Source organism: Pleurodeles waltl, chromosome 1_2, assembly GCF_031143425.1.
Source record: "Pleurodeles waltl isolate 20211129_DDA chromosome 1_2, aPleWal1.hap1.20221129, whole genome shotgun sequence".
Classification (NCBI taxonomy): Eukaryota; Metazoa; Chordata; class Amphibia; order Caudata; family Salamandridae; genus Pleurodeles; species Pleurodeles waltl.
In genome coordinates this window covers 660780551-660799018 of record NC_090437.1, presented here as the reverse complement: position 1 = coordinate 660799018, position 18468 = coordinate 660780551, and the positions used below count along the sequence as shown (strand labels likewise).

Below are 18468 nucleotides of genomic sequence, written 5' to 3'. Positions count from 1 at the left end.
TCGATTTCCACTAAAGCATGTCCTTATTCTTTGCTTGAAACAATTACGGCAGTGATATCAAGGCCTGGACTGGCCCTACCAGGCATTGGGCGTTTCCCTTTGAGGCTGGAGGCGCAGGGGCTGGTTTTGTTAGTGGAGGCCATGCAGCAGTTTTGAAAGTGTAACGTAAAGGGCTCCACCCTACACTGGTATGAGAGGCGTTATAAAACAAATTAAATACATGTGAGGGAGGGGTTATGGAGAGATGACTGGAGGGCGCTGTCGGATGGTGATAGTGAGGGAATCATTGAAGACTCCCAATAAAGATTGTTGAATCCCGGTCCACTGTAAGGTAATAATTTACAATACTTTAAAAGCTAATACAATTGAATATATAATGAAAAATACACCATTTTTGCAAAAATTTTCTTGGGGGGTTGAACCCTCCTCTCCCCCCCACAAACGTTCCTTGTAGTTGTCAGGCTTACTCACTGCATTCATTATGCACTGTATGGGAGCTGGTCTGACAAAGTTTGCCAGGGTTGCTTTGAGTTCCCAGTCTGGCCCTGAGTGATATTCGTTGCTTTTCCTACCATACTTAATATCGCACACCTGCTGTTCCTGGGCACTGTAAACAACAAGAGTTACTCCATGCCACAACTTAATGGTACTTGTATCATTATTCTGCACCACAAGTCATGTAAATAAAACTTGTGTAGAGTTGAGCAAGTCCATGGTTAATGCAATAACTTGTTTTATATAGTACTTCATAACTCGGTTTTGTTTTCTCCTGAATGCTGTAATCAGATGTCACCAATACCCAGTTTGTTGACCATTTTCTATAGATGCACAGGGCCTGCCCTCACCTGTGTACAGGTCCACCTTTGTCGGAAAAGGATGAAGATGCCCCTTCCTATTGGTGCTCATAGGGTTTGGTACTAACACAGTCACACAAGGTAGTTTGTAGTGTTTGACTAGTCCATGAAGCTTCCATCTCACCTGGTTGCATTGGACATCAGCAGGCTTTTCAAATAAACCCTGGATTTACCATGTATTGCCCTTCATCTCTGAGATCATCTGAAACAATTCTAGACTCCCCTTTCCTATGTCACACTTACACTGAATCTGCAATTTAAAACTTTTGTGCACGAATGCCTATCTGTGACTGAAAGATCCTTCTTGAACACTGCTGCTGTCCCACGCGTCTGTGTTATTTGCACCGTTGATAGATCTTCTAATGTCACTGGTTTATCAGCAGCACTGTATCTGTAGCCTGTCTTCAATATGCAGGGGTAGGGTTAAAGAGCAGTGTGTCCACTTCCAAGGCATCAGGCCAACAGGACCACCTCTAAAGGCTCATTACATTCCCTTGCTTGGATGCATTGATCTCTGGAACACACTAAGAAACCATGTGCTGCCTTCTCTTAAACGATATACAAGTCTGCCCAAGAAGGAGTCTGCAGTGAAAATACTAAGTAACAAAATTAATGTACAGAAATGTATTGATGAGACCTCCAGTGCTTGTGGAAAGCCTGCCCCTGCAGTCAATGAGCTCAAGGACAATGGGAGTGATACCTGCTTCCGTCAAAAGACCATAATCCAGTTCCTGTCACAAGGAGGTATCTTAGAGTCAGGACACTTACAGAAAGTCTAGCACTAACTGAGATTTCAGAAGTGCCAGAGGAAAATAGCTTCTTTGACATACGTGTTGCAAATTGCTGTGGCTAGGACTGGTCCATACAGAGATGGGGCCAGGATTCCCTGACAGATTGTGGCCTGCATAGGTGTGGTATGGTTTGGGAAGGGTCATTCACATTACTGGCCTTATCTTAGGCCTATTATAGACAAAAGCATTTCAAGAAATCTCCCCATTTTCCTGTGGGTCTAGCCACCACTGGAAACTGTTCTCTTGCACCCTTGCTGTGGTTTTAGTAATTTATTCCGTGCCGTGCAAGAGCACTCGCCCAACAACATCTGCATTTCACTCAGACTGGTATTATTGCTCAGAGAAGCCTCTGTGGAAAGGCATCATCAATGCTGATGTAGTCCGATTTGCCATTTATAACTAGTGAGGAATCCTGTTCGATAGGATGAAAGAATATCCGTCCTTTAGTGTGCCTCTTCTGGAGTGGAGCAAGAACTCAGCACAGGGTAGACCAGGACTTCCTGTTGGTGTAGAGTTTGATCTGAAAAAGTCAGGGGCGGCTCCTCCATAATAGCTGAGGAGTGTTCCCTTCCCTCGCTCAGTGCCAGCAAATGAAAATAAAATGATAATAAAACAAATGTATTATCATTCTATTTTTCCTTCTGATTGAGCCATGGAAGTCTAGGGCGGGATGGGACGGGTCACAGCAGGGAGGAGGAGTGGTGGGCACTGTAAAGTGTGCATGTTGGTTTGGTCAGCTCGACAGGTGCACTTACATTTCTCCAGCCCAGCTCTGTTACACAAACAGGGGAGAAATGGAACAGGCTCCCTGTGTTGAGCGAGCATCAGACCAGCCCGCTCAGTCCAATCCTGGCGCTGCTCTCATGCTTGGGATATAGCATGAGAGCAGCATCTCGATTGGGAGCCTGTGCTTTTTGCACCAGTGACTGCCGGGAAGAGATGAGCGATGGAGGCGGCTGGCAGTGGGATCGGGAGCGACAGGTACGTTTTTTGTTGTTGTTGTTGTTTTAATATTTCCCTAATTCCACCCCACTACTTTAGACTGGCGGCAGCCACCACTGGAAAAAGTACCATCCTGGTCCTTAAAGGTCATGGATTCTAAAGGAAAAAACTGTTCTCTTTACCCACTCTTGCATCACTAACGATCACCAACAACATGCATTCCTACATACTCATTTGTTCAATGACGTCTGCTTGAGTTTTGAGAGGTACAGTGAAATCGTTCACTGGCTGGCCCCTTTAATTAACACAGTTACAATAGACTATTAGATTGCTTATATTTAAAGCAGAAGCTAAATGTTACACTTGTGATGACATTTATGGGTCGCAGAGTTACCCAACATTGATCCTACACTTAGAAAGACTGGAATGCTAAAGCAGCACGAACAAGATAGAGCAGTAAACATCCTTGGTTTATGTTCTTCCTAAATAACTGTGAAGAGAACCCAGGAGAGCTCCACTACGTAGCTGGGAAGAAACTCCTGCCAACATCAGGACAGCAATATTGAAAAACTGCCTATGTAGACATTGAGAATGTGCGTAGACTAACAGAAGTAAAAGCTGGTGCAGAAAAAGAGGGCACCAGCAGGAGGCGTGTGGCTAGTGGAAGCTAATGGAGATCCACAAGATGTAGAGTGACCAGATATTGAGCACCAATACCAATTTTCCGAAAATAGAAAAAGGACTACATTTTTACACCAACGGAGCGTCGCAGAATGACAGCTATAATCAACATCGGAATGCAGAAGAGGCACTAAGAAAATAAATAAAATGTTTAAAAAAAAAAAAAAAATCATACCTGTAATTAATTTGCTTACTTATAACAACTGCTAACTAGCCCTGCTTTGGGACACCTAAAAAAGTGCCTCTCACTATTTTCAGTCGACCCCCCTCCAAAACCGGGACATGAGCCAAGTTTCCGAAATCTGCCGGGACGGCTGCTGAAAAGCCGGGACTGTCCCAGCAAATCCGGGATCCAAGATGGAAGGCTCCATGAGAGTTGCAAGGAATGTCAAATGCTTAATTTTACAAATACTATATTATGGGCCTGATTACAACTTTGGAGGAGGTGTTAATCCGTCCCAAATGTGACGGATATACCACCAGCCGTATTACGAGTTCCATAGGATATAATGGACTTGTAATATGGCTGGTGGTATATCCGTCACTTTACCGTCACTTTTGGGACAGATTAACACCTCCTCCAAAGTTGTAATCAGGCCCTATGTTTTTTTAGATACCCACAAGTCTGACCTCACGCTCAAATGGGTCTGTAGCAGTCCCTCACCCCTTGCCCCATCCACCACCAGCAGCTCCTTATTGTAGCACTTTCTTGCAGCACTTTAACCTCTCCACGTTCAAGTCATGGCCTAGGCGTCACATGAATCCCCCTACAATTCTTATGGCTTTTTATAGTACATTTTAATATTTTAACTTTTAAAGCTGGATGGAAGTCCTTTTTTCTGTGACGTTTTTGCCCGAAAGGCCAAAGGGACCGGACTTACTGATTAAAGCTTGACCGCAGCTGAAGAGGGCCTGTCACATGACGTAGGCACTGACACAAGGGTCTCATGAAAAGAGCCAGTGGCGTCTGATGCGCCCTCAGTGAACCTCGGTACAGCAGAGATTTAATAAAGATAAGTGGGTGGGTGCACTGTAAGTGAAACACACGTTAAGGCAGCCCCTGGCCGTCAGCCAAGCCCAGTGACATGTGAAGGGTGGCGGAAGGATACTTTTTCATGTCGAAGACGTCTGTCAGCTAATCGCAGTCTGTGATAGCAACATTCTGCACGCTCCTTGAGCAGGAAAAATAGGAGCTGGGGCTCGGATGTGGGGCCTGTGTTTTTGAAGTACAGCGTCAGGCTTTCTTCTAAAAGCTTCTTTCCCCATTTCCTGCGGTTATCGCGGTAAGGAAGGCATGCGGAGTGCTACAGCAAGTCCCGATTCAATGGCCGACTGTTCCTTTATCAGACAGGTACCGCGGATAACAAGGCTTGTCAGCATCTTTGTTGTGTACTAGGCTCCGGTCTGCTGCCTGGTTGGACTTCAGTATCTCTTCTCAGATGCCCCTATAGCTACAGCCAGCATGAGCTCTGCTCAACCCTCACAATTTCTCTGTTTCATTTCGATACCTCGCCAACATTGCCAGCCTATCATTCTTACTATTTTGCTTAAGTGTACATTTAAAATGAATTAACAGAGTTGATTCCATATAGAGGTACCCGATGTCTCATTGACCAAGACTTATCTTTTGGCTGCTTTTCACAAACAGTATATAGAAAGACATCATAACATAGGCTCTGATTACAAGTTAGGTGAAATTCCATGCAGAGATGCCGGCAGGTTTCTCTGCATGGAGTTCCGCCTGTTACAAGTTGAACCCCTTGGAATGTGGAATAACTGTGTGGACACAGAATTACAGTGTATTAATTCGAGGTGTTTAACACACACATATACCACCCTTTATCCCTGCTCTGAGCAGGTGGCAAACCTGTAGAGGGGTTTCTCTGGAGTGAGAATGAAGGGAGCGTTAAGGAAGGGAAAAATATAGATATTTGTAACTGGGAGGAGGATTGCATGCTTCCAGGGCCGGACTGGGAACCCAAAGGAGCCCTGGCAAATTTTGTCAGACCAGCCCCCATACCGTGCATAGTGAGTGAGCCTGATGACTACAATAGGGCTTAGGGGGTTCTTCCTCCAAGAATATTTGAGAAAAATGGAAAAAAACTGTGCACTCTACAACACATTTTTCATTATATATTCAGTTGCACTAGTTTTTAAAGCATAGTAAATGATGACCTTACAGTGCACCATTATACTGCAATCTTTATTGGGGCTCTTCAATGATTCCCTCACCATCACCCTCCAATAGTGCCTCTCCTTTCTGCATAGCCCTCTCTCATATGTATTTCATTTGTTTTATCGCCTCTCCCACCAGCGTAGGTTGTTGGACTACTTTATATCACACACACGCTTACAGAGACAATGAATCATATGTGTACAAATCAGTGTATAGAAAATATTTCATAAGATAAAGGAAACTAAAAGGTGTAGGATTCACATCCCATCCATATTGGTAGGCATTTTTAAGAGTACTTTGTCAGGGGAAGTATAAACTCAGGATTCAGAACGTAACACAGTGGTTAGGGTCGACTTTGCAAAGACTGGAAAAAACCATAACTTTCTAACCCGTATCATGCATTTTGCAGTCAGCTGGTTAATGGAAGTTCATAGCTGACTGTGCTAGATTATGATTGTAATTTATGGACTGCACAGTACCAAAGGGATCTCTGTGTCAAAAGCAGTAACCCACTGAGCTATGCACATAAAGTACTGTTCTATGATCTGCATAGTACACATTCTGTGCAGAAGGCATATTAACCCTCAGCACTACCTTAGATGAGTCAAACCTGGCACTAGACAAAGCCCCAATCCCTGTTCAGCAAGCATAATAATCACCACAGTTATCTTGGCACTTTTATTGTTGCCTGAAAACTGTTGGATATACAAGGAAATCTGCAGTGGTTTTAAAATTGCTGACTGCTACAAAACCTGCCACTCAGTAACAAAAGCACTGCTCCCTACCCTTCCAGTCTGCTGGGGAAAGGTCTGATGCCTGGTACAGTCAGTCCAGCCCTGTATGCTTCCTGTGCCAGAAAAACATGTCAGCCTGGAGCAGGGGGGCAAAGCTTGGCTGCTGTTGCCTCATGTGAGTTAAACAGTTAGAATTATCAACTGGTAAAATCAAGTCAGATGCTGCCCACACGTGATCAGATGGAGTAGAATTCCATACAGCAATTCTGATCCACATGACTGGTAATGATGGTCTTAGAATGGCAAAGAAATGATGAGTGTGAATGAAATACTGGAACAGCATCCTTAAAAGATGAGCATTTCCACTTGTTCTTTCTTTCGTCGGGTATCTTCTTAATATCACCTGCCAGTCACCTCCCAGGACAGTGACTGTGTAGCAAATATTCACAATAAGTAGTGAACATAGGTAGTAATGTCCTTGACACTTAGGCCCACCAATGAGAGAAGAGATAGTCATGACTGGTGATTCTTAGTTGTCTGTGCCGTCGAGCAGGGCTGCTGTTAAGTATCATTTCTTATCCTATCGATCCTAGCCGCATAACATGGTTACACAAAAAATACAAAGAAACAAATTAAGTACGTGCAAATATGAGTTGGCAAACACTCAAATCGAGAACAAAATAAGAGGGATGTTAACCAATATGGTGAACCCATCATACCATCTAACCATTTCAGGTTGACTTTGAAGAGATATTTTCCTGACCTTTGCATTCGACTCAGTAAAATATCACATGAAATCTCTTGGAGTCACTAAATCGGAGCAGTTAAACTATTTGACCCATATTCACCAACCATCTAGCTCCCGCATTGGGTTAGTCGTTGCACCTAAACCCCATGTGCTTTAAAGTGCACCTATTTGCCTTCCAGAGAAAGACACAATGCAGCAACCAGTAACAGTAGTTCCCTTCAGAGGAGTAGACAGGACTTCTATGTGCTAGCCATCGGATTACAAGGGAAAGTGTTATTTAGGGAGGGAGAGCGCTCTCCAATGAATACCATAATTTAATATTTAGGCACCACAAACATGATGAGAGGACTTGAACGAATCAATTTGAACTAATGGATACGCCTTTTTGGGCAGAAATAATGAATTGCCTATGGGCGGCCCCTGTAAAGGCACAGACAAGCTGAAAACCGTGGAGCTGAATGTTTCCAGTCTACTTTTCAGAGATGCAGATAGATTTCTCAATGGCATCTTTTGTGTTATCACAGTAGGGTAATAGGCGTGCGAGAATGAAGACTGGGCTGGACACTAACAGTTTAATGTGTGTAGCGGATTGCGCAGATCAAATGTGCCCAGGGGTCCCTATCTGCTGTCAGCTTCTGTTTAATGTTCTGATTTGTTTCATTGAAACTATCAATATTCATTATGAAAAGAATGTTTCGTTCTCATCATTTTCATGCCTGAAGTGGTCATTTTAGTGCAGATAGAGTCATTAAAAAAAATGATTAACTATTTCCTCTTGAACCACTTTGAGTTGTAGGAGGGTACGTACAAAGTGCACCTAATGACAATGCGTAGTCATTCCAGCAGGCGCTTTACATTTGGTTCATCTCATGCCCCAAGCATAGCTCGGGCCACCAGTGTGCAGTCAAGACTTTTTGGTTTGTACAAACTCCCATGAACATTGGACTTGAACCAATCAAGGGCTGGTGCAAGCCCAGCATGTAGCCACGTTACAGGGATTCCTTGCGTAACTTGAGATGAAAAATAAATAATTTTGCCCAAAAAGTTAAATATGCAATAAAATTGTCCATGTACTGTCCATAATAAGGATATTGCAAGTCACCAAGGTTTTCCATCACCATACCGAATGATGGGGTTAAAGGTAGAGGTCACTTATAAGGTCATGGAACATCGTGGTGACTTGAAAAATCCTTATAATGTATGGCAGTGGGATCTTTGCTCCTTATAATATGTGGGCACATCAGCAACCTTCCCACAAAACTCTTAAATACTTGGTGTGCTGTTCATTCTTATGAACGAGCTCGGATAGAATGGAAATAGAATCAGTAGTCTGAAATTAAACACACAACAAAGCAGTTAGATAGTTTAATAAAAGTCAGATTTTAAAAATGCTGTAGCTCAGAAACACGTACAACATGTAGCCAGATGTTTTCCTATAATAACGTGCATGCAAAAAATAAATATGTTGCCATAAATGTCTCCTTTCTGCTAATCACTGTTTATCTAGAAAAAAAACAGAGCAGAAGAAGGAGAAGCTGAGTTGTGTTTTTCTTGTTTAAACTGCAGCTTCAGTTGTGCTCCTCGTCCTGTCCGTCCCCTCGGCTGCTGACTCCGGCAAAATGCATTGCGACATAAGAACTCAACTGTAATAATTTATTACAGTTGAGCAGCTATGTCATTTTTTTTTATTACAGGTGACTACAGACATCACACGTCGTCTGTACTAAGGAAATAAGAGTTTGGCTTTTCTACGGGGATTGGAGGCTCTCATTTATCATAACCTAATCAATACCACTGTCTCTGGCTTTCTCTTTACAGGTTCGGCTTCAGGAACTGTTCCTTCATCTGTATTATCGTATTCAGACTACATAAGCCGCCCTGAGGACCACACCAGCATCATTCGCTTTGACAAGGACGAGACATCAAAAACGTGCCGCATTATTATCATTGATGACTCCCTTTACGAGGAAGACGAGACCTTCAACGTCACGCTCAGCATGCCCATGGGTGGTCAGGTTGGTTCGGAATTCCCCAGTACCAAAGTGGTGATCCTAGCTGACACTGATGATGGTGAGTGACAACCAAGGAATAACTGATATACTGTGTAAAATAACATTGTGCGAAATTGCCACCTAAAGTTGTTTGCTGCCGTTCAGGATTGAGAGCATATTTGGTATCAACAAATGTTGTACGATAATGTACCATCCACCTTTCTGAACTTCGATCAGCAGATTTATGATGGATCTTTTGCTAGTGTGCATGTGGAAATTTGTCAGAACTAATCTTTGTTTTATTGCTGGCATTAGAATTGAAAAATTGTTATTTCTTATTTTATTGGGCCTTTTAGAGCATATCTGGGATTCCACCCACATTATATAAGTGTATGTAAGTAGTCCAGAATTACATATTTTTGATTGGTTAAAACTGTGAATTTCAAAGTGAAAAATCAAAACTTATTACAACAGCAGATCTGTTAACACAATCCTCAGCAAGACAAAAGTTGCCATTCCTTTATCTAGCATTCAGTTGCCAGATGCACAATATAGTTTGTGAGCAGCATAGAGAGTGCCCAAGAAAGAGCAAGTGTACATAGTGTTATGTTACAGCGCTTGTACAACACAGAGTTTGACATTGGCATACCGCCACACAGCTTTCGACTGTCGTGAGGTTACTTTCCAAACTGTTGAAATGCTTCCATCAGAGACCGTAGTCTGATTTGGATCCTGAAGGTGGGCTGTGAGTGTGAAGGAGTAATTTCTTAACTTAGGTGAATATGTCAATTTGAATTAATAGCCGGCCTATGTTCTCAGTGCTGCTCTCCCTTATCCCTTACACATCTTCTAGGATGGCAGGCATCTCCATGGTCCTCCGACTATATGTGTTTATAAAACAATGTGTGGTTATAAGTGTTCCTGTGGTGTATAGTATTCAATTGATGGCACATGTGTGTTGTGCTTGGTGTAAGTTAAACGTTCTGTCTTCATGTGCTCTGCTGTATGATAGTGCCTGGTAAGTGGAGAGTATGTTCGTCCAGATGTTGATACCCAGTTATATGATATAGCTGTGATGTGTTGGATGTGCATACACTGTTCTTATATGTACTTTTTTGATGTACAGATTGCAAGTAATTGGAGAAGCGTAATGTTGTGAATTTGTTGCTACATAACCACGTGCAACAGTGCAGCGCACTGTCTAACGTACTTTTAGATGGTGTGCACATGGCATGTAATTAAAGCTGCTTCCTGTTGTGAGTAGGGTGATACTCTGCTGCATGGTATATCTGTTCTCTGATGGATCTATGTGCAATGTTCTGTCTAACATGCACTGTTAGATGTTTTGCACCTGGCGTGTAATTAGAAATGCACACATGTGTGAAAGCATTCATACCCAACTGTAAGGTATATCTGTGCCGTGTTGGATGTGTGTGCAATACTGCTTGCAAATACTGTTAGATGAGCACATGGCATGTAATTAGGCACACATACTGCTGTGAACACACTGAGACGCAACTATGTTGGTCCTATGTGCTGCGTTTTATGTCTGTTCAATGCTTTGTATAACACGTACAGTTAGATGTTCTGCACATGGTGTGTAATTAGAGATTCATGATGTTGTAAACTCGTTGCTAGACAACTATATGATATATGTGTGTACTGTGTTCTAAGTATGTGCAATGCTCTGTTTCACAAATACTGGTAGATGAGGACGTGGCACGTAATTAGACGTGCATGCTGTTGTGAACACAATGATGCACAACTCTATGGGTCCTCTGTGATGTGTTGGATGCGTGTTAACCTATTCATGGGTCTTCAGTGCTATGAAACGTGTACATGTCCTTCCAGGGGAAATACCATCTCTGCCGGCCCACTGCTATGAAAGTTATTTGTACAATCAAATTAAGTGAAAGGGCACCATCGAAAAGCAATTATTTTTAAGAGGATGAGTGGAGTCTGAGGGGTTCCTTCATTTTATCGAGTTCTGAGAACAGGAAAGAGGGATAAAGGAGGAATTAAGCTGCTGACTGTGAAATGAAAAGAGCTGTTTTCCTACCGTGATCTGAAGCCTGGATTGTTTTACCTTCCTCGAGTAAAAAATATCCATTCATAAAATCTGTAACCATCCAATGCACAAACTGCTTCCAGTGCCAGGTGGGTGGCTCAAATTCTAATGTTATTAAAACGAGGAAAAACAGATTTTCAAGCCGCCTGCAGACTTTGCTAGCCTCGCTGAACAATGGCCCCTAACTGGATGTCCGGATCTCACCTCGTCTGGACTTTAAAATCTCCCAGCCTTTTTCCCCCCTGTTTGGGACCCAGGAAAGGGTTTTCTCGTGTGTTGCCGTCTTCTCGGACAGCATACAATTATAATGATGTCAGTCTGACTATGGACATGCAGAAAAGAGTTTGCACCTTTTATCGATCTTCTGTGTCAGACTCCCTGCGTCAAAGAGCAAAATGCAAAACGTCTTCCATCTTGTTTTGCACCATGTATCTCATAAATGGTTCCTAAAAAATGTCATAAATAGCATCTAAAAATGGTTGCCTTACCATCCTTTGCAACAAAAAACTGCAAATTCGTGAACTTCCGTTTTGTTTGGCAACATGAATTTCAAAAATGGTTACTCAAACTTTTCAAAAAAGTTGACCCCGCAGATACTAATGTGGTTTGTCCCAACTTCTCTAAGAACAGATGATCAAAACACAATAGAACAGGAACAACTTCAGTGTGAAATTAACCTTTCATCAGAATTCTCAGCCTTTGCATTTTAGAGTTTACATGGGAAACTTTTTTTATCTACCCATTTTTTGCAAGTTTATATACATTACCTAACAAGTTACATAACTCCCCACTAACTGGTGAAATCTAGGCTGGCTCAAGAACTCCATACCCAGGAAGGATAGGTCTTATACCAAGTTATGTGCTATCGTCTGCTGGTGTAGAAGATATATTTTCTAGAACATCACAGCATGTGTGGGTTTGTTACAAACTTGTGGGTTTTCCATTTACCCCGTTCTAATTTCACACCATGCTTTAATTTTAGTCACAATCTATTTTCCTCTTGATGTAGGAGCACACTGATGACAACTTTCTATAGTAGTTGTAGTTAATTCGAGAGGTAATCTGGAACAGGTGAACTGTATGTTTATTTATTTATTAAAGAGCCTTATAGTGCACTACACCTAACCTTTTGGTTACTTTAGAGTGCTGTAAGTGAGCAAGGGTCAGATGTACGAAAGGATTTTACCCATTCTGTGTCTATGGGAAAAAGCTTTTGTACATATGGCTCTAAGTGCCCTATATAGTGCTGACGGAGAAATTAGATTAAATGATGAGAGGTGAGCCCCAATCAGATATGCTTAGATCATCAATCATTTGGTCCCACATAACCCCTTTAATTACCACACCTTAGTCATTAATATACCTAAAAAACTGGAGTAAATACACATTGAGGCCACAAGGCTAATCCCCAATATGAATGGGTTGGCCACTAACTTTGGGCTCCCGGCTAGTGGGCACTTGCTGTAAAGCAATTCAACAACTTGTCAAGGGTAGAAAGCACTATATATATGCAAGTTAAATTCAATATAGACCTCAAATGCATCCCATTCAGTTGTAGGAGATTCCAAACAGTTTGTTTTTTCTGTTTTTTTCCCGACAGTAATGCAATGTGGTTCTGGCTTTAGGCCAGGATGCATATGGTTCCACAGCCTTTTTCTGTGTTTCCCCCTTTGAGGGTTTGTTGGTATTGAGCTGCGACTTTACATGGCACAGGATTCCCTTGGTTGCGCAAAAGAAGTACTAGTTTTTGAAGGTACACTAGTCCTTTTCCCATATAGACAGTGCTTAATTTGTTCTGATGTTCGCCGTTGCTCTGCACCAGCACTTCATTTGTAAACACCAGCACGTGTTTATGAGAAACCACCGCATGGGGGCGTTCTGTGTGTATTTTTAAGCAGAGTTCATTAGTGGTGCATTTAGCTATTTAAAATGTCTTTAAAACATTAATAAAACTAAGACTTTAAACTGCAGTTTAAAGTGACATGCGGGCTGTGCTGGTGCGATAAACCGATGTGTAATATCTTGGGCCCAGGCACTTATGTTTTTTAAATGAATTGGCCAATGTCCGTAGGTCTTGTGGAGAGTGCAGAGGACATTGAACCTGAGCCTCACATCCAAAGGCAGCCAGCGTTCCAAGCCTGGTTTGACGTGAGCTCGTGCCCACAGGTGCCAGCATATGCTGGCCACCTGACTTTGAACACTTTGCAGCCCGTCCACGCGCTTTATTGGGATGTTGACTGATGCTTTTCACTTAAACCTGGGAACTTAACACGTTGATAAAATTGATTCTATGTGACGTGGAGTTGCCTCTCTCAGTGGTGGGAAAGTTGTCAGCTGCGGATAATGTTTTCCGGAGGCACGTTCAGTGCTCGGCGACAGTGTCCGTGTGCGGACCTTCCTGTAGGGTGAAAGGTCACACTGAGGCGGCACATGGCACGCGGTGGTCTAAATGCTCCACATTCATGACTTGACGTGCTGCGTCTGCAGCCAGCCCTGCTGACAGGCAGTGGTGCCAGTGGCCGGTAATCAGGAGGAAGATTTATCCGCCCCGCATCTCGAGGCGGGCTCGGCCTGTCACCTGAGGAGAGCGCGTGGAGGGCGGGCAGGGCCCTGACAAGAAGAGCGCGTGAAAGATGAATCTGGAGCCAGCAGTAAAACTAGACACGGTCAGATGTGCGATACCTGGAAGTCGAGCCTTCCTGGGCTGGCCCGAGCTCAACATAAAGAACGCATTTTTCGTGCGTGCGGGAGAGAGAAATACGTTTCAGATAGGAGCTTTTGACCAGGTATGTGCATTTTAGAGAGAGGGGGCCGAGTAACAATTTCCAAGCTTTAAGACAGGGAGACCATGTGTTTAATGAAAGAACCTGAGTGGCTGTATAGTTCAAATAGATACAGTTTTTCCTCATAAATGATTTTCAGATAAGATATAAAACGCAAAATGTGTTTTCCATGTCAAACAGCAGAACCAGTGTCACGAGAAGTACACATATGATATGGATAACGGAAGGGCTGAGATAAAACTGAAGTGTCTGTTGCATTCATTGCACTCTTGCACCTTTCTGCTTTCTCCCATTGTGACGCTTTTTGTTGTTTCTCTTCATCCGTCTTTCCCATATGTGTCTTTTGCTCGGAATAAATGCTTGAGGCAGAAAAATAAGTGCCAGTCCTCAAAAATAAATGCCGGAAACAACAAGCACAAATTATGGTTGCCATTTAGTGCATTCTTATACGTGTTAGAAAATGTCGACACTGAATAATGTGTTTCGTTCTGTGGTCTGTGTAAAACTTGTGAAGGGGGTAGCTACACAAGTATAACAAAAGTATTACAAATCACTCAGTGTTTTGACAAGCAAAAATATGCCATATCCCTGGAGATTGAGCGTGTGTTCAAACCAAGAATTTGTAACAATAAAGTCCGCTGTCATACGTCATGTCCGGCAAAGGCACAATCTTGTTAGAGTCCCACTTTGTGAACATTTCATTATGGGTGTCAAGGTGTTTGAGCTTGCTCCACGTGCCGTCACAGTCAAAGGTCACTTGAGTAACTCAAGGGGATAAGGAGCCTCGCTTTCGACCTTGAGAGACCCTGGGCACTCCCAAGCTCCTTTCAGGCCACTTCCATGACCCAAGCTGCCAAACGCAGTGCAGTGGTTCAGCACTGCCCGTGCCAACGTGATTCCACAGTCTTCATCAATGATGTCATCACCAATATTTGTAGTCGCAGGACCAATCTTGGTGCGAACTTCTGAGTACAGAAGAACAGAATTCTGTTGTCTGTCAGGAATGTCTGCATTTTTTTTAATAATATTTGTTTTTAAATTGGCCAGAGCCATTAGATGAAAAGCACAATTCAGGATTTTGCTGAACGTGTTCATTGTATTATTCATGCTTATCTTTGTTGTAAGCAGGCTGGGTGGCCACGTGCTTAAAGCAGTGGTCCGCTAATCCTCTGTGCTCTGCACGTGTGGACGCGAATAGCATCCGCCTCGAATGTTTCCTTCGAAATACTTTTCCTGTTTATTTGCCTCTAAAATCACTTTCCCACCGAGCAGATAATGAGGTACCTTGGGAATCTGCCTGCCAGCACTGCACACCTCTGGCCTTTGCCCTTGTGGTGTGTCCTCAGTTATGGCACCATCATACCACAATGTGACACAATCCCCTCTGTTTGTCGAGGCTCTTCACGTGAGTGGGCTGTCGTTGTGTGCTCAAGTTCCGGCTCTTGCAGAGCTCTCGACGCCATTGTTTTCTAAAATGGCGCGTCTGTCATTTTGCCTCTCTGGCTCCTGTGTACAAAGGCAGGTGGGCCTTGCACAGCAAACATCAAATCATTATTTTCACTGCTGTTCTCAATGCATGGCAGACCCGCTCTGCTCTGATGGGACTCTAAACATAGAAGAAAAATGTCTAGGGTTTGTGAAAGCCTCAAAAGGTAATTAGTGTTGTTCGCACAGGCAGCCACGTAATGAAGAGGACGCCTTTATGTAAATACCGGCCACAATGGTACTGACGCGAGCCGTGAGTGGAACATGGCCGCCCTTTGATGTGCCGTACAAGGGAACACTCTGCTTTTTTGTAGTTCCCTAACCCTTTTCAATTGATTAGACGATGTTATAAGAGCAGGTTCCGCATCCTTTTTATGTTGCGGCGAGGCAGGCAGTCGCGGGGCTTAGGGCTGAACAAAGGATTCAATTGTGGCATAATGATCTTTGAAGAAAGAGACGCAAACAGCCGGGCGAGTGTACCGAAAGGGTGGGCTGTGGCGTCTGGGGAGAGCAGAGAGCCACCTCATCACAAGACACCGGTTCTGTGTGTGCAGAAGTGTCCCGGTGAGTAGCGGGGCACCCCTACGGGGCTCTTGGACGGAGCACCACTTTGAAGGGCAGTGTCGGGCAAAGTTACTTAAGCAAGCACTCCAAGAGAGGGGGGAGTGTCGGGGAGAAGAAGCAAAGAGAGCCCCGCCATAACAATGCGCCTATTAACAGCGCACAGAGTCCTCTGCTGAGATGGCTGGAGACAGGCTATCAGACGCCCCAGCCTCAGGTCGTAGGTGCTTTGAACTTAAAGCATTTTGGAATTAAAGTGATGGTATCTGCACTGGCGGCGCAAGAAAGATGAAGGGGCAAATCTTGAATGGCCTTCTCTGTTACAGGATCCTTACCCAGGGTACTGCGTTGAGGATTATGCACGTTCAGTGCTTTTCTTTACTGCCCACAGATGTGTTGTATAGGTTGTCCTGGTGCAGTGCCATTAGTGTAAATATCAAAACATGATGATTGTGGTCCGGCACTGGCATCCACGCAGGCTGTTGCATATGTAGCTTGGTCTGCTAAGTGGCATAGCATGGCAGGTACCATGTCCTTGCAAGGCCCCGTAGGATCAGTGTAATTGACCCACTGCAGGTTGTAGGAACAGAATGTGGTGTCAGCGCAGGCATTAAAGATGGTGGCTGCACAAGCAAAGCTAGTGGTGTAAAACACAGGGAGGAGACCACATCTTTCCTACAGGATATACCCAGTGCTTGAAATGGAAAAATAGAAGTGCAGGTACTCTGTTCCAGAGTACCTGCTTGTTTCTGAGAAGTGTCGGTACTCTCTAATTAAAAGTATTACGTTTTTCCCAAGAAGTGAAGGTACTCTCCCTCTCAAAATAAAAAAATTGCTAATACTCAGTACCGGACAGTACTGGCCCATGTAAAGCATTGGATATATCAACAACTCTAAAGTCTTCAAGGGCACCCAATTTCCTTTCGACACGTTGTGCTTTGCGTCTGTAGTACAGCAGACCACAAAGCAAAGAAGGAGCTGGTTTGTTCTGGATTGCAAATCTATCAAGCACCTTAAAATCTTGTTGTATATCCAAATGCAAAGAGTGCATTGGAACATCAAACACCCGCATTTTTACACTTTTTTACTCAGTATGAATGTAAAAAGCCCTGAGAGTTTTTCACTGTAAAGAAAATGCATATTTGTGCCTATAATGACTATTACAGATGTAAAAACAAAACCTCTTCGTCCAAGTGGTCAGTGACTGACCACCCAGCATAGACCTCGGGCTGTGGCCAAGGGGCTCAGACACAAACTCCAGCACATAAGCAAACTATAGTATCCCACCAGAGAGCTGTGAAATGCAGTGCTTTGATGCACGTCTCATCCTGTGCATTTCACCTTCTCAATTTTCTAAACAAGAAGTGCCTAACTGCATGCATCTGGCCCATTCTCATTATGTGCTACTTTATTGAAGCTCACCAAAGTTGATGAAGTAGAAATTTTTCTTTTTCACAGCTGCCACCGGACACAGGTCTTCCCTGTCATGTACAGAGGCAATGAGAGGGTGCTTTCCCTTTCAGCAGGACGCAGGTCACAGAACCCTGGTCTCCCTGTAAATGGACTGCCTTTCGCAAGAGTCTTCAGTTTGAAAAGCATGCTCCACTGTAGCATTTTAGTCCGCAGTTGAGGGCTTTACTGGTTGTAAAATGCCTGGATTATAGGCCAGAGGCACCGGCGAGAGCCTATGACGAGGAAGACCTTCCACAGCTGCAATAGCCCAAAGTCGAAGGGTAATAATACTATTGGACCTTTCCACCCACCATGGGTACAATACACTAAATTAGAAACAAAGAAACTGAAATATAAACATTGAGATTTTGGAGTAGATGGTCTGTACCAGAACTTACTAACCCTTTCCGACTCTTTTGTCAGTAATTGAGCTTCCTGCATTTCAGTCTTGTAATTAAAGACTGTGATTGACCTCAAAGCAAGGTAGCCATGGAAACCTCTTAATTAAGCAGAGAGAAAAGTCATGGCCATGACTATACACTTCAGGCTTCATGATATTGCAGAAAGTTAAGATCTGGTCTCGCGAAAGTGAGCACACGGTTATTTTTAAAACCTACATTTTTTCCCAGATCTAACAAGAATCTCAGATGACTGGTTCTACCAGCTCTGCTAACGAGCTTTATATTGGGCGGACCCAATAGCTGAAATTGGAGGAGTAGAATAGAGACAATGAAACATAATTGTAGTCTACAGACCAGTGGTTGTGGGTGATATCCACAGTTTCTCAATCAGATGTCTCCCACTGCTCCCATGGTCAAACGCATGAACATGGTCCCACCGCATAGCAGATGGCATAAGGGCTCTTTCAGAAGGTTCATCGATTGGCCTACAAAGTCAACTGTTGCAGTTTCTGTTACACCTTAGGTTCTCATTTCGAGATTGACCTGAGGTGTCAAAAGTAATGCTAAATGACAAGAAAGGAATTTTTGTGCATTTAACACATTTATATGTACTGCCATAGCACCACGCTTCTGCACAGGAAATCCATGCTAATAGGGTCACAGGTTTGAATCCCAGAAACGGAACTATGACGTTCTTTCTTGTAAGGAAAATACAATTAATATCTTCTTGTTAAGTCATACAAGATTTGTAAAAAATGTCATGCCTATGAAGCACATTTCTTCCCTTACCATGCTGTTATT

At 43.4% G+C, this 18468-nt stretch overlaps 1 protein-coding gene across 1 annotated transcript in view; it reads left to right on the top strand.

The window, feature by feature from the left end:
- Positions 1 to 18468, top strand: part of FREM3 (FRAS1 related extracellular matrix 3) — a 202649-nt gene that overhangs the window by 117812 nt on the left and 66369 nt on the right. The window contains exon 6 of the mRNA XM_069242596.1: positions 8745 to 8996. Within this exon, the coding sequence (XP_069098697.1) occupies positions 8745 to 8996 (252 nt within the window). The remainder of the gene's footprint in view (positions 1 to 8744; positions 8997 to 18468) is intronic.